Consider the following 14,778-nt stretch of genomic DNA (forward strand, 5'->3'; position numbering starts at 1 on the left):
GTTAAAACAAAGCACTGCATGAAGCTGACGTCAGCACAGTCTAGCTGCCATAATTGTCGTCAGAATCCTCAGACTCGCTTAGCCAGCCTCTGCAGCAACAGTTGAGGAGGAGCTGCTGTCTTCCTCTCCAGCAGGTGTACATTTGGCAGGCCGTCTCGCAGACAGTTACTCGGCTTCTGAATGAATAATATAAAAAAGTGTTATTGTTTCGAATCCCTGGAAATTGAGAAAATACACTCCAGTTACATATCAAGTAAAAGAGCACGGTCAAAGCTCTGAACTTTGACAGGCGGTGTCGATTCTGGTGATTTCTCTCAAACTCGCCCTCATCAAAATTGTGCTAAACCAAGATAAAACGGCAAAAGTGATTACTGAAGCAAATTTAGAGTGATACAAAAAAAATACTTTGAGATATATTGTACAAAGTGCTGAAAAAAACGTTTTCGTAAAAATGTTGCTGCACATTACCGATAATTGCATGTTTATAAGCAATGCGCAGACAACGACAGATACCGGTCCACAAAACCCAGGAAATAATTTGAGTAACAAAATGCGTGTTGATGGCGTGTTTACATATGGCACATCATGCTTAGGCATTTTGCTCCGCAGCATAATAAGAAGCATGGTCGGGATTGAACGTCGCAGGTATCGGGTTGAGAACACGTACCCGCAAACAAAACATTGGCTACATCGCTTGCGATTACGGCGGCTCATTATATACTAATCTAAAGAAATACATTTCAAGACTTGACTTGATATAAGCGAGACATCGCTACCAAAAAGCATCTTTGCTCGACTCGGCATCAGCTAGGACACTGGACGTGTAGAAAAACAATTATAAAAACGAATTAAAGATCAAAACTGTCTTGAAACTTACCTCGCCGGTGTATAAGTTCTCAGTTGCTTTCGGTCGATCCCACTTATATCTTCCCTTTGAGCCTCAGGGGAAATCAAAACAACTTAGTCCTTTACGGGTTCACCATGTGCATATCAGCACACAACAACGCTCGTAATGCTCACTCTGTGGACCTGACAAGCTCGTAAGTCACGCGGTCTAACGCTATCAAACAAGTACAACCACCAGCGAGTCTATCGCAGCCTCGAACAACGCAAGCTTATATGCTTAAATCATTCAACTAAGACCGCACCGAGCACCCGTCGTGATTCAACGAGGCGTCGCAGCGTGAAAGAGGCAGCGTGGGGCCGGTCAAAGGATGACACCACCCTCAACGGCGGCGCTGACATCGAGGTGCCCTAGCAATATTTTCGTCTTATGCTCCAAGCGATTAGTAGTTCCTGTTCTATGAATTTTCCTTAAAAATTGTTGTCATCTACTATTTGAATGACGGTTTCCTAGCTATTTATAATTTGGTGCCTTATACTTGGCAAGGAAACTTCGCTCAATCACTGCCACCTTTATTATTGTTTAGTCTATCTTAAATAGATGGTAAAAAAACTGTTCATTGAACTAGAACAAGCGCACGAGCAACAGAAAATCTGTCACCCATCTCTGTAACGCAAGAATCTTAAACTGGCTTCTCAAACGCTGAATGTATCCGCTATCAAAAATGAGGCTCTTCCTCTCCTCCATCAACTCAGTGCAGGCAGGTCGCAAGAAAAAAAAAATGAGCAAAACAAGGTGTCACGACATGACACCGCACCCCGTTTCGCCAGCGTCATTTCTAAGCGAGTGAGTGCTCGAATCCTAAACCCCAGTTGAAGACAACCGGAACTGGTTCGAGGGGAGATTCCAAACCAATAAGTTGCGAGTAGTCTCCAGAATCGCTGAAAAAAATATTTGTGAATTAGAATCTCTACGCCATTTTAAATTTTCTTGAATACTCACAAAGACCGCTTCTGTGAATATCTTGTAATAGAATACTGCCGCAGGTATCGCTTCAGAGGTTTTGTAGTCTCTTATGATATTAAGGAATTAATTTTCATGAGTCACTATAATGAATTCTCGTCGTATATCTTCTGCAGAGTAACGCTCAGTAATAATACCATGACTCATCTTTCGCTTTAGTCACTTCAATCCAATTATGTTTTAACGGCTTTGACTGTCCACAATTTCGCTAAGACGTCCTTAATTAATGTGATGAGCGACTAATCTCAATTAGCATACTTATTTAATGTAGATCATCGATTCCTACTCTTGCCAATTTTTTTTTATCTTGTGGTCTCTTTATATTAACGTATACACATCTTACCTACACAGGCTTCAAATCGATTACGAAGGAGAATGTTCGCCTCCATGAAATTCCTAAAACTCTCAAATCAGAGGGTTTTTTTTTTCGCAGCGACGTCTTACTTCAGGCTTGGCGCCATCCTACAAATTAAGATAACAGAAAAGCACATTAGGATTTTAAACCTAGTTTCTTCCGTTACGAGAGACTTGATTTCAAACATACCACATACCATACACTTCAGGTTAGAATGGTGATGTTCTTACTCTTTGCAAACAGAGACTTGAGAACATCAGGATTGCACGCAAAACCTATATTTATGTTTCTGGGAGCTTAAGAAATTCTGAACAAAACTTCATATAGCTGGTGAATGCCTGCTGAGTGTTATTCACTTCACGCTCTGCCGAAATATACGCACTGAGGGATTTATTTCATTTTGTTTTTTTCGTAGGAACCTAGGCTTTTGTTAACATGATCGGTATTCACCCCGGAGGAAATTACGCTGAAGGTTCGTCATCTTTCTGGTGCACGGAAGATACTATACCTCTTTTTGCAATGTTTTTTTTAAAACAAGCAACATAAACAATTTTAACTCATTAAACTTATTCTGAATCTCACATCGTGAGAGTACCATGGATTTCGAAATATAAGATTTGCAGCCTTTCCATGCACAGTCTTCCCTACATTGCTACTATACATCCCTTACACTGGCAGCCCAGCATCGGTCTTCGTCAAGGCAATGTCCTTGACGTATGGCCGAGATAAAGCTTGAATGTTTGCCGATATATGCTTGAATGGGTGCCCGGCTTGAAAAACCACAGGCTAAATAGAGACAAGGCCGTTCTGTCTGGTATGCACATGGAGGTAACTGATAAGGTGTCAAGACAATAGGAAATAGAGCACAGAAGGACAGAGGTGTCTGTCATATTGGAGGAATACACGAATAAGTTCTGAGTCATAACTATTATAACACCAAATATATATGCGTTGTTGCACAGGAAGCTGATGGGCGAGCATATCTTAACTTCGAACACTGTAGTAACTACTTCATAGCATTATGCGTAGTCAGACGATCAGACCTAATTCACTTCATCTACGCCGCTAAAATTTCCAACTCTCCAGCGCCAGAACGCAATGTCATGTGGATGCCTTACTGTTTACATAGCGACAAACTGTTTAAATACTGTGATTATGCCGAACGTATAATCACAGATCATATCCCTGCATCGCGATTCAGTGTCATCATTTAATTGTCAAAGAGATTCTTCTAATTTTGCCCCCAAGCACCAAAGTCAATTCGGAAATATTCAGCTCTTTGCTGTCCTCTAGTGTCGGATAGACAGAAATGGCAAGGCTGAAAAGTGAACCAGAAGCATCGTGGCTAGCCATTTGGCAGTCAGAATAAGAAGATAGTGGCACGGAACAGCTACGGCCTACGCACTGTAGCTTCATGACACCGTAGTAAATCCGTGACACAAACATTTTGCTCGAAAGACAATGCGCTAGGACAGGTGTGACTTGCTGGTGATTTTTTGCGCACGTTAATCCCTTGCGACGCTCTTATTCTGCTATGAACACTTTTTGTGACACCTAAAGTGCAAGAAAGGTATGAACAATTTTAGCCCTCTTCATTTCTATGCTTAACGTTCAACGAATAACTGGATGGGGCCCGGCCACGAATCAGTTCACGTGCGATTCATGTTGTAGATATACAATTTGCACGGCATAGCTGGTGTTTCGGGGCACATAATGTCTTGAACGCATAAGGCACACCATGACGTGCTATTCCAAGAAGTAGGTTTTATCAAAAACATGAACACAGTGAAACTATTGTGCGCATTTTATCTTCGATATAATTATATCACCTCTATGAAATTATTATACGGGGGTTTATTACAGGGGTGACCCAGTAAAATAAATCGGTACATCTAACAATTTGTAAGCACTGAGAAATAACAATAAAGGAAAAAGGAACTGGCAAAGCGTAAAGTGACAGTTCGAAAAAGGACAAAGCAGACAGCAACTTTCAGAATAACAACTAAACAAAAAGTGCGCGTAGCATGAGTTCCGAAATCTCTAAAATAACACTTGGGGAATAAGAAGCTTAAATGATATTTCAATTCTAGGCTTGATTTGCAATGCTTGGGCAAAGCGTTGCTCTCTATTAGGTCATTTTCATTCATACGAACGATAAATATCTACTGCCCAGCGTCTAGACGTACAAGCCTAAGTCAAGCACCCTACTTCTGCCATATGCGTAAACCGTTCGGCATATCTACTGCGAGAGGCTATTCTATCACGACTCAAAGATGTCTTATGAACGCAGTCTGCTGGCTTCTTCAGAGTACACAGTCATCAATCATTCACACTACACTACTTCTTTTCTGCTTTTTCAAGTCACTTTAGGGGTTCTCAGTAATGATGCTACAGGTCACGCGCTCAGAACATAAGAGGCAAGCCGAACGCTCACCGTCCATTCGAAGGCCATGAGTGTTCCGAAAGCGCTGACTTCAATGAGGTCGGGGAAACCCGACAGGATGGTCATGTATTCCGTGAAGACCGTCGTAGTGAATGTGGTTGCCCTGGAGCGATCGTATGTCACCCCCATTGGCCCCAGCGCAAGGTCTGCCCTCTGCAAACGTAAGTCAAAAGCGATATATAACTCTATACTCCCAATGCTTTCTTGTGGTGGCAAATCCTGTTCGCTATCACAATATACTGCACAAAAAAACATCGAAACAGTGGCCCCGAAAGGTGCGCAAAAACCTATCATATTTTCGTCCCTTCTTCCTTTAAAGAAACTTTAATTTCTACGGCCATGCGTTTAATCCTTTAGCTAGTCTCATTTCAACACCCGTACGAACACTTACGTTGATGTGCTGGACCTTTATTTGTTTGTGACAATATTTTCCGTGACGTCTTGGTTAGCCAGAACTAATCCCTTACGTTTTGACTTAAACTACCAGCTCAGTGTCAAATACGTACTGTGCTGAGCTCGCGAGCAGAGATAGAGCAGCGAATATAGTATATCCAATCACATTGCGCTAGACAACATTTAGTGTGGTTAGAGCTTGCCTTAACAGTCCATTGAGGGCACACTCTGGGAGGGGGGGGGGGGGGGGGATCGCGTATGAAATAATAACAAAACTCAAGGACCAACAAGACCTCTAGGAAATATTACTTTTTGATGCATAGGGCCATTCATGAGCGAATGCATATATAAAAAAATGGTTTAGTACACGAAGCTAAAATATGTGTTTTTCCAATCTTTTATCGGGCCTAATTTTGCATCTGCCGTAATGATTCCTAATACCCTCAGATTATAGGAAAGTGTTTTGCCAAAATCCTTTAGAAAACGAATTTTGAGACCTCATTAAAGGGTACTAGTTTATGGAAAGAAATCAGAGAACTCTATTGCATGCAATCTTTGGATGCGTTTGGCATAGAATTACTCAAAAGAAGGAAGAGAGTAGAACTTTTATTGGAACCAGCGGATGAATGAGCTACCGCACGCGCATTTAAAATGGCTTTTTTTTACATATTTCTGTTTTTTTCCGGGGACGGGAGGATTGGTTAAAGGCTATATTAGATATATCGTGCCGAAAGAAAACAATTTATTATATTGCTCTTTTAAGATACCCTGATAATTTTCTACCACACTTGCTGTCTACAGCTAAAATGTATTAGGTCGCGAAATTGAACAGTTAGTTACTGGGAAAATATTCCATCAGCTAGCCTGATGCTCCTTCTCCTGTACCACAGCCGAATCACAAACCACCGTGTTCTGATGTTTGTGTCGCTGTGCTGTAAAAGGACCAGCAGTTTCTTTTCACACTGAGCGTCGAGACACACTTTCAATGTTGCTCGTCGCCTATTTTCGGTCTCTTGATGATGTGATTATTGGTAGCGATTTTCTTTCCTTGAAGTCATTCTTTTAACAGGCAATCGCAATTTTATGTGAAGTGCTTTACTACTTTCACCGTTCAACAACGGCCCCTATATTTTGTTCCGTTTTCCAGACGCCAATTCATCCGATCTGATTTAAGCGCATTAACGGAGAAAGAGAAAATTTCTGGTCGATAGCGGCTAACTGGTCCGTATAGATCACCTCCATACTTATAAAAATGTTGAAGTTTGAGTTTTTGTAACAGCAGTTAAAACGTATAGGTAACCAAACCTTACGACAGAGACATGAGCTGTGCAAATCTCAAGCCGCTTCTCTAAGGCCGCTGATGTAACGACCAGAAAAGTTCCCAGGGACACAGAAATAAAGCATTTCCAACGCGATAGCATCAGGAGCTGCCGATGCCTTTACATCTGGTTTCGTGCCATTTTGCCAAAGTATATGTTTGCGGACCCTACGCCTCGGTCTCGTCGAAACTTGATATTTCGCCTCCCCTCCTTTATAAAGATGAAATGTTTATCCCGGAAAATGTCTTGGCGTGGCCTCACGGAAGCAATGAAGATACATCCAAACTTATCACTTCCAGTCCTGCTGCATCTCTCTTCGTCTACCATTGTTAGAATATTATAACCGACGCCCCTCTTTCTACTCCTATTGAGGCTTGTGATGTGAGGAACCAAACCAAGGCATTTATCAGTCGGATCTTCAAAGCTCACCTTCACCTCTGGCCGCAAATCGAGCTAGAGCGCGCCGCAATGCACTCTTTCTGAACTGGCGATCATTGTTTTACTCTGGGTGCACCTGTAGAGTGCTTTTAGAGCAGACTGATCATAAATTCGAGATTGCATGTATAATGATTGAAAGGCTTCAGTTGTATGCGCGCGCGCGTGTGTTTATGTGTTTGTCTGTGTGTGTGTGGGGGGGGGGGGGGAGGAGGGGATTCCAGCGCACAGTCGTATCCTAGCACATTCAAAGAGAAGTTTTGCGAATAAAGTAAAAATGTCGCAGGGTTGATTTATCTGGACGACCGGAAGGCACTTCACACTGAAAGCTTCACTGTAATCGAGGCCACAGGAGTGACGGACGCAACAGTCTGCAGCAGATAACCGGTCTGGAAAAAAGCTGGCCCACTTGGCACAGGACTTTACCGACTGCGTTTTTTTAACTTCTAAAATTATGTGTAAATTTATAAAGTTGAAATGTAAGATCTAGCGTTTTGAAGACGGACGCCTAAAAGAAAGTGTATTTTTTTTCTGTAAACAGAAAGTATCATGATTTTATTGGTGGACGTTTTGTAAAATTACACATACAAAATGCATAACTTGTACAAGTGTGCAAGAAGGCAGTGAAGCTTATTGTTTACACGCTTGAAGCAAGTGATATTTTTTATTTATTTCAACAATAAAGGAGAGGTAGGAAACATTGCCTTCCATCTCCTTGCTTTTCAAGCACGGGACAATTTACTAGCCTCATGAGGCGCAATGTTGCACCAGAGAAATGATTTATGCAGTCCATCAAAAAGGCCAAAATATTCAAATTAGGGCTACTTACTCTTCATGGCAGATTTGGCTTCACTATGTCTAGTAATCTACTCAAAATATTGCATATAGCAGAACTGAGAATATCCGGGCAAGCTGGTAACTTGTCATTCTTAGTCTACAGCGCAAGGACCAAGGACGTTGGAGTCGATGAGATATACGCAAAAAAAAAAAACGGAAGTTGTTTGAACTGAACAAAGACAATACAGCTAGTCCCACCAACAGGGCAAGCCACAAGATCAGCGAAAATGTTAACAGTCTATGTCATGGTCGCTCTAGACAGCCTAATATTTTTATTTTAATGCAAATGATTTTCGACTTACGCATTCGTCACGCAGTTTGCAAGTTATATCGAGCTGTGACAATTTCCTGGTCACTTGAATTGTCAAAACCTCCCTGGCTGAATCACTATCCGTGTGCGTAGTAACCTTCTCACTCCTTACAGAGTGCAATCAGTGAAAAATCTACCAATGTCTAAAGACATATCTTCCACCCGTAATCATACTATAATACACGTGCTTTATCAGCACCTAAAATCTACCACGAGATAACACCATTTCGTAAAATAGTATGAGCTTTGAAAACTTACGTAAACGTCACCAAGTTTAAACTGACATATGTGTCTTTCTTGAATCATCTTTGAGCTTTATTCTTAGCGTTGTTACATGTCCTTGAGAAGTCGTTTGCTGTCGAGAACAGCAACCCAACATAATACATACTGGCCAAATTTTTCAAACTGTACACCAGCCTATGCGCATGCGGTAGCAGAACTGGTCTTTTAACATTTCTGTACCCTTGCCTGACCAGAAGTCCCAACTCAACGTCTTTTTTTTTTCCTAGCAACACACTCTTGTAATAACTTTGCTCGGAAATCCTGTGCTCACTGACATCGCTCTTTCTGCCTAGAACGTAGTCCTCATGTAGCACTGCAACTTCACCACTGCAACTTCTCCACATCGAAAGATCTTACGTCCTTTTGCGTCTAATTTTCCTTTAAATAAAGACGTTACGCTGATTTTCTGATACTATCTGCTAGGATTCCTGCAACCTGTCTTTCTTATCGGGGTCAAGCAACTCACATTTCGGTGCAGTTCTCCAATCATGCCAGTCCAAGTCCCGTTCTCGAGCAGCACGCCTGTGCCACCGTCGTCTGGTGCGGACACATCGTACCTGAGCAAATACCGATGAAGTCCAGTGCACGCAAAAGGACAGAGAAAAATCTCAGTAAAGGAAATGTTCCAATAATTGAAAAAAAAAAATAAACTAAGCAAGCCGACAAGATCAACTCAAAACGCTTGGTACGTCCCCAGAAATTGTGCAGAAGTGCAATTTTCAGCGTGAGCTACGCCTCTTAAAGATTAATGGGGAGCTGCTGAGAAACCCAGAGACGCCTAAATGGCATTAGCGGTAGCGCGATCTTATGATCGTTGCATGCGCAATGCTATATAGAGCATGTGCAGAACGAAATATAGCACACAGACGAATTTCTAGTATGAAGCACAGCGGCAACAAATCCCTTTGACTGCGTTTTCAGAATGACGTTTCAAACAATTTTATGGGCTCATAAATATAAAAAATATAAATGGTATACTTCCGCAAAAGTGATTCGAACCAGCGGCGTTCCGAGTGGGCCAGCTTCCTTGACCAAAGCAATGAAAGGCTACACGTTTTTTTCGGTGAAATAAAGGCAAATAAGACGGTAAAAAAAGTACTGGAACCCGTCTGACATGGCACGCGTTAAACAGACACTTTCTCGAGCTCTGCATGGCTGCCTTCATCAAGTTCAATTCGCACGCAGTTCTGCCACAAAGCAAGACCACGAAGACATAGGGAGGAGTAAATGTGAGCTAAAGAAGTGACTAATGCCTTATATTTTAATGGAATCCCCAAGATTTAGGAGATTTGTGAAAAAGAAGCCAACACTTATTACCATCCTTCTGATAGCGGCCGTACGACTACAAGTAGATTTAAGTAGCTTTCTCAACTAATAATTTTTTAATGAAGTGGCGCAGCTTTGCTTTGTATCTCCTATGGTTGTGTTGGCATGGATGCTTAAGATTTATTACTCCCTTCACAAGTAACCTGACAGGTCAGAGGAGCGGAGGCATCGTGGACATCCATCGATCAAGCTGTAACCAAATTCGCTTAGACAGCCGCACCGTTCCCCTGGTCATAACGACTTTTTGGACTGCTCTGCCTCAGGCTAGTTGGGCGGGAGGTCATCTCTGCGTTGTTTCTGCGGTAAGGAGCAGGAATAGCTAGCGAATCCTGCTGCCTGCGCTCCCGGCCTAGATCCAGAACCTTCTAACATTCCACACCTTTCTCCTACAATGTGACTCACGCAACGCTTGCTGATGCGCTAAGGCACTAACTTAGCCCTACCACTTTTTTCAATGGCAATTGCTTGTGAACGAACTTTCTGCCTATATGTGAATTGCTACTGCAGCAACCATTATATTCTGAGATCTCCTGGCGGAAGCCCACCTTTTGTGGCTGTAAGGAGTGCAACAACAACATTTGTATGCTTGTTTCTTCTCTAAAACGTTGCGCAGTGTGTCCGTGGAATTTACCCAGAAGAAATGGATAATTTCAATTCTATTACATAATAAATATTTTCTCCTGCACTATCGGCTTAGGCTTCAGGCCGCGAACGACGACTGGGACCTTATTGACGTGCTTAGATCACTGAAGTCATCTGAAAAGCATTATAACCGCTGTCTACTCATCGCTTCACAATTTCAATTTTTTGCAGGCATGCATAAGAATCGGAAGTCGTGACCATGCTCACTGCAATTTTGTACATCTTCCAAGGCCTATGCGTGTCATTGACCACCCTGCCGTCGTTCGGTAGGTGAAACTGAGACCTAACCAGTGCATGGGAAAATTTTCAGGTATAATTTTCCACCACTTTGTTATGCAAACTACTAGACTTTTCAGGTTTAGTACTGTGCTGCATATCGTTCTACGTGCATGATTCACAATGAAATTTTGTGTCTAAACTCATTTAATGATATTTCTAACGTGCAATAAGCTGCCTGTTGTTTTTCTAAGGCAGACTTTACTGATTGCGAGACAACAACAATCTTTTTGATAAAAAACTTCCCCTGCATAGCGAAAAATTGGCTCACTCTCTTCATTATTGCCATTACATTCATTTACAAAATCTCAACAGATGCCTCCCATTCGCATTTCCAGTCCAGTACGCCTGTGCATCTTTGTTGTGTGTTCGTGTTCTTTATTAACATCGCTTAAACAGCCGAACGTTTCACTCCCATTCGCTTATACACACCGAGTGTTGCAAAGCTAAATGTCAACCACAAAGTTCTTTCTTTTAAAGCGCTTTTTTATCTGCACTCAAGTTTTGCCCGGATAGCAGCGACAATCCACAACTTCCAATGCCGTTTTTTTTATGTGATTGCTTGGTTCGGCTATACTTATTTAGAAACCGGCATCGTTTTCATAGTCGTGCTCTAGTAACTCAGAATAAGTATTCCTCGCATATCTGATGTCGGGGACGTCATCCAGGACGTATCTCTAAGAGCGTTGCATCATTTTCTTTCGCCAGAAGCTAGCCAAACACAATGAGGTTTAGGCCAAGCTTGCGAAAACTACGTTTTGTGTTTCTGTATTACTAAAGCAATATAGAACGCCTGTCGTAACGGGCCAATAAAAAAATATTGGCTCAGACCTCCACTAATTAATGCGACTTCGAGGTATACAATTTTTCCGCTTATACATACCTGAGTGCGACATTGGTTTAAGTTATGCAAAACCTGGTACTTTTGAGTCGCCGGTGAGTTTAAAACCGATACATTCTAATTCATTCCGCTGTAATCAGGCATGCACGTCATCCAAAGCAGGCGCTGAAAATCTAGCATAATTTATGGCATTTGTACGCCAGGCTTAGGCTCCAATAATGCGGCCGTTCACCTGACAGAAGCATTTTTGTTCGCATTCATAGTTGAAACCAGCCATATACACTTAAATATCAGTGATTGCCATGGAAGCTCGCCCGATTCCTATCCCAAAACTACCAAGCTGACTTCAAATACTTCGTGGGCATGCTTCTAAAATGTATTTAAGATCATACCTTTGTGTTTTCGTCCGTCCATAACCACCCTCATTAATATTCGCCGAGAAACTAAGGCTATTTGCTTCTTTGTTGTCCTTAATTTTCTATTCAATGTTGCTTGCCAGAAGTGCTACAAAATAATATAAACAAGTTTGATTTTCTTACGAAACCTTCAACAGATTCTACAGCAAAATGTGGAGCTCCAACACAGCTCTGGCAAGCACATATTAGAGCGGTTTAAAAATATTTATTTTTGTCAAATAACGTATAAATTAAGCCTATTTTTTTAGAATGCACTCAGTGATGCTAAACGAAGAAACGTTTATAGTTTCTGCCCGAAATGAGAAAATTGCAATGCAAACTGTCCTACGGACATGTACAAACATTCCTACCGATGTCTCCTCAACCTGCCACTCGCACCAACTATAGGGCGCTGAAGCCTGCTTACGTCAGAGACAAGCATTAACCTGTAATATTGTGAACTTGAATTCTGGCACTTCGCGCTGCAGATCTCATGCGAAAAACATTTTGAACAATGAATATTTCAGTATCTACTTCTGGAGCTTAATTCAGATACTAGTCAATATATTTGAGAACCTACGGGTTTCAGCTTTGATAACAATTTTACAGACAATACAATACAGAGTTCTGTATATTTTCATCCGCTCCTGGGTATTTTATGAACGATAATAATCGCCCCTGGACACCACAGTGTTATCCAATGAAGGACAATAAAATGAATTAATTAGCGGAAAAAGGTTCGCTGATCTTATGAAGTCCAAGAGTGACCGATGATGCGATCTCTGCGGGACATACATGCATCAGGATTCCTACTTGAAAGACCTGCTACCGTCGAGTGCCTGGTTCTTCTCGGCCTTCAGTGCTGGGCAGCCGCACAGCAAGTGGGGAATGTCGGCTTCACTGTTTTCGCAATTGCATATCGGACACCATGGGCGGGGATAGATATGCCGGAAATTAAGACACGTCAGAGTGATGGCAGGAGTGTGTGTGGATAATCCGAAGCGCAACCTCATCTGACGGGTGAGACCAATGGGTAGAGTTACCGCACACGGTGGGATAAGAGCACACATGCATAGCCGGAGCTGTTCCTTTCTTGAGGGGAGGAGAGAAATGTTGTCCAGATTGCGGAACCGAGGTAATGACGACTCAGGGAGCACGACGCCGGAAACTAAATCTGCATATGTTTCAAACGATATTAGTTGCCGTGAAACCAAATCAATACGCATAGGCTGTGCGAAACGTGCCGCGAGCTGGTGGATATCCTGGCATATTGTGTGGGCAGTGGCTGACATGTGGAAGGAACCACACTGCTTGCAGGACGTCAGTACGAATGAGAGCGTTGGCCCCAGGAGGCATAGTTGTGGTGGCCACGGAGCGGAATGCATTTGTAATTCAAAGAGCTCAGCACAAAACAACGAAGGTAGTTCTGTTAGTTGAAACGTGGAGGTCGGATTAAGGCTAAGCTGGCACGGAGAGAAGACTGATGTCCTCACTGCGCAAACTATTCACCCTTCAGGCAGGTTAGCCTCTTGTTCACCCAATATCTGCCCAAGCGACGACAGCGAGATGGTAGACGTAGGCCTGCGATTACCTGTTCGCTTGGATTCACTTAGCTGCACAAACTTCCAGTGAGGAAGAAATAACACATATGGCTAAAGAATGCAGTGTGTAGCTGCATAAGCTATCAGTGCTTGCGTGGACAGCGATAGACTGGCTTTAAAGGGGCACAGTGACGTTCATCAAGCCACTAATTCCAGCCAACCTCTAGGTTCTTTGCACCATGCCGATGTCAGTTCAAAAATAATTACAGAAATCGACGCTCGAAAAAGATAGTTTTTCGGTTTTGAAAATTCTAAATCCATCAAGAAATAACAGCGCGTATGAGCTGGCGTGAGAGGGAGCCCCTCCCCGATTTCGCTCGTCCAGCGCCCGACTTGGACAGAACCTATGATCAAAACAGCTTTCTGCTGACGTATCGGAAGCTTTCCACCATCGTTGCCTGTCCAACTCGACCTGTAGCCGCACTTTTTGGCAGCGTCGTTACCATGGTGACAACAATAACGTGTATTGCATGACTGCTGAGGTGTTGGGTTTAGCATTCCAGCCTTTGTTTACATCGACCATTTCGCCATTACGGCGGAACTGGCCGCAACACCGTTCTGGCTTTCCGCTGGCGTCCACCGCAGGTGCTACCGCGAATCACTCGAATGCTACTTGTGCGAAAGTTCGAGGACGAGTGCGAAGGCGGAGACGGATGAGTGGCGTACAGGAACTAAGGCGAAGCCTACCATGTACATGTACAGGGGCAGCAAGGAGGTCATCTGCCGGGAACGACTATATGGCAACTCCCTGGCAGTGCGCTGCAAGCCTGCTGTGGAGTGCTGCGGACTGTGCTGTAGCGAGCGCTCTTCACGATCTCGACACAGCTTGCGCCATCTGTGGAGTGTCGGCAGAAACGACAACCGACGTGGTTTTAAACTATCCAGCAATTTTGCCGACCTCCGAGATCTGAACATTGTCAGCTGCTCTGGGATGTAAGGAGCCTGCCGGAGTGGAGCTATCTTTACAAGCACTTCAAGAACACACGTGAAACTAAAACACCCTTTAGTTGTTCTCTGCACAGAAACTTGACGAACACTCGATTGTAAAATCTAATGTGCGTGCTCAATCAATGAGCGAAACAGCGCCCCAGCGAGAAGGAAACGTACCTCGCATCCGTTAATTAACTTCGCCGTCTTGTAGGAAAGAAGCCAACAGTTGGCGAGGCCAGGGAAAGCATTGGGGATTGTACTTTGTCTTTTTGTTTATTTTACTTCGGTAATCACATATATGATTACCGAAGCCTACGGGGGTCTCGGATGTGGCAGTCTTGAAGCCATAGGTAGCGTAAGAGGGTTCTAGCACAGCTTTCGCCCTCGCTCTTGATCACGTCCTACGTGACGCTGGCGGTAACACAGGACGTTCCACGTTCACCGCTATGGTTGAGGGCGGCGCTGGTGAACACTCTCAAGGTTCGTATACAGATAACATTAATATCCAAGAAAGTAGCAGGTAGGA

At 43.1% G+C, this 14,778-nt stretch overlaps 1 protein-coding gene across 1 annotated transcript in view; it reads right to left on the reverse strand.

Moving 5' to 3' along the window:
- LOC146193779 (glutamate receptor-like) overlaps nt 1–14,778 on the reverse strand; it is a 40,037-nt gene that overhangs the window by 22,423 nt on the left and 2,836 nt on the right. Inside the window, exons 2-3 of the mRNA XM_084602821.1 lie at nt 8,708–8,798; nt 4,657–4,818 (exon numbers count right to left, since the gene is read on the reverse strand). Coding sequence (XP_084458947.1) covers nt 4,657–4,818; nt 8,708–8,798 — 253 coding nt within the window. The remainder of the gene's footprint in view (nt 1–4,656; nt 4,819–8,707; nt 8,799–14,778) is intronic.

This window comes from Amblyomma maculatum, chromosome 4, assembly GCF_055883805.1.
Source record: "Amblyomma maculatum isolate TAMU_Amacu chromosome 4, ASM5588380v1, whole genome shotgun sequence".
NCBI classification, from domain to species: Eukaryota; Metazoa; Arthropoda; class Arachnida; order Ixodida; family Ixodidae; genus Amblyomma; species Amblyomma maculatum.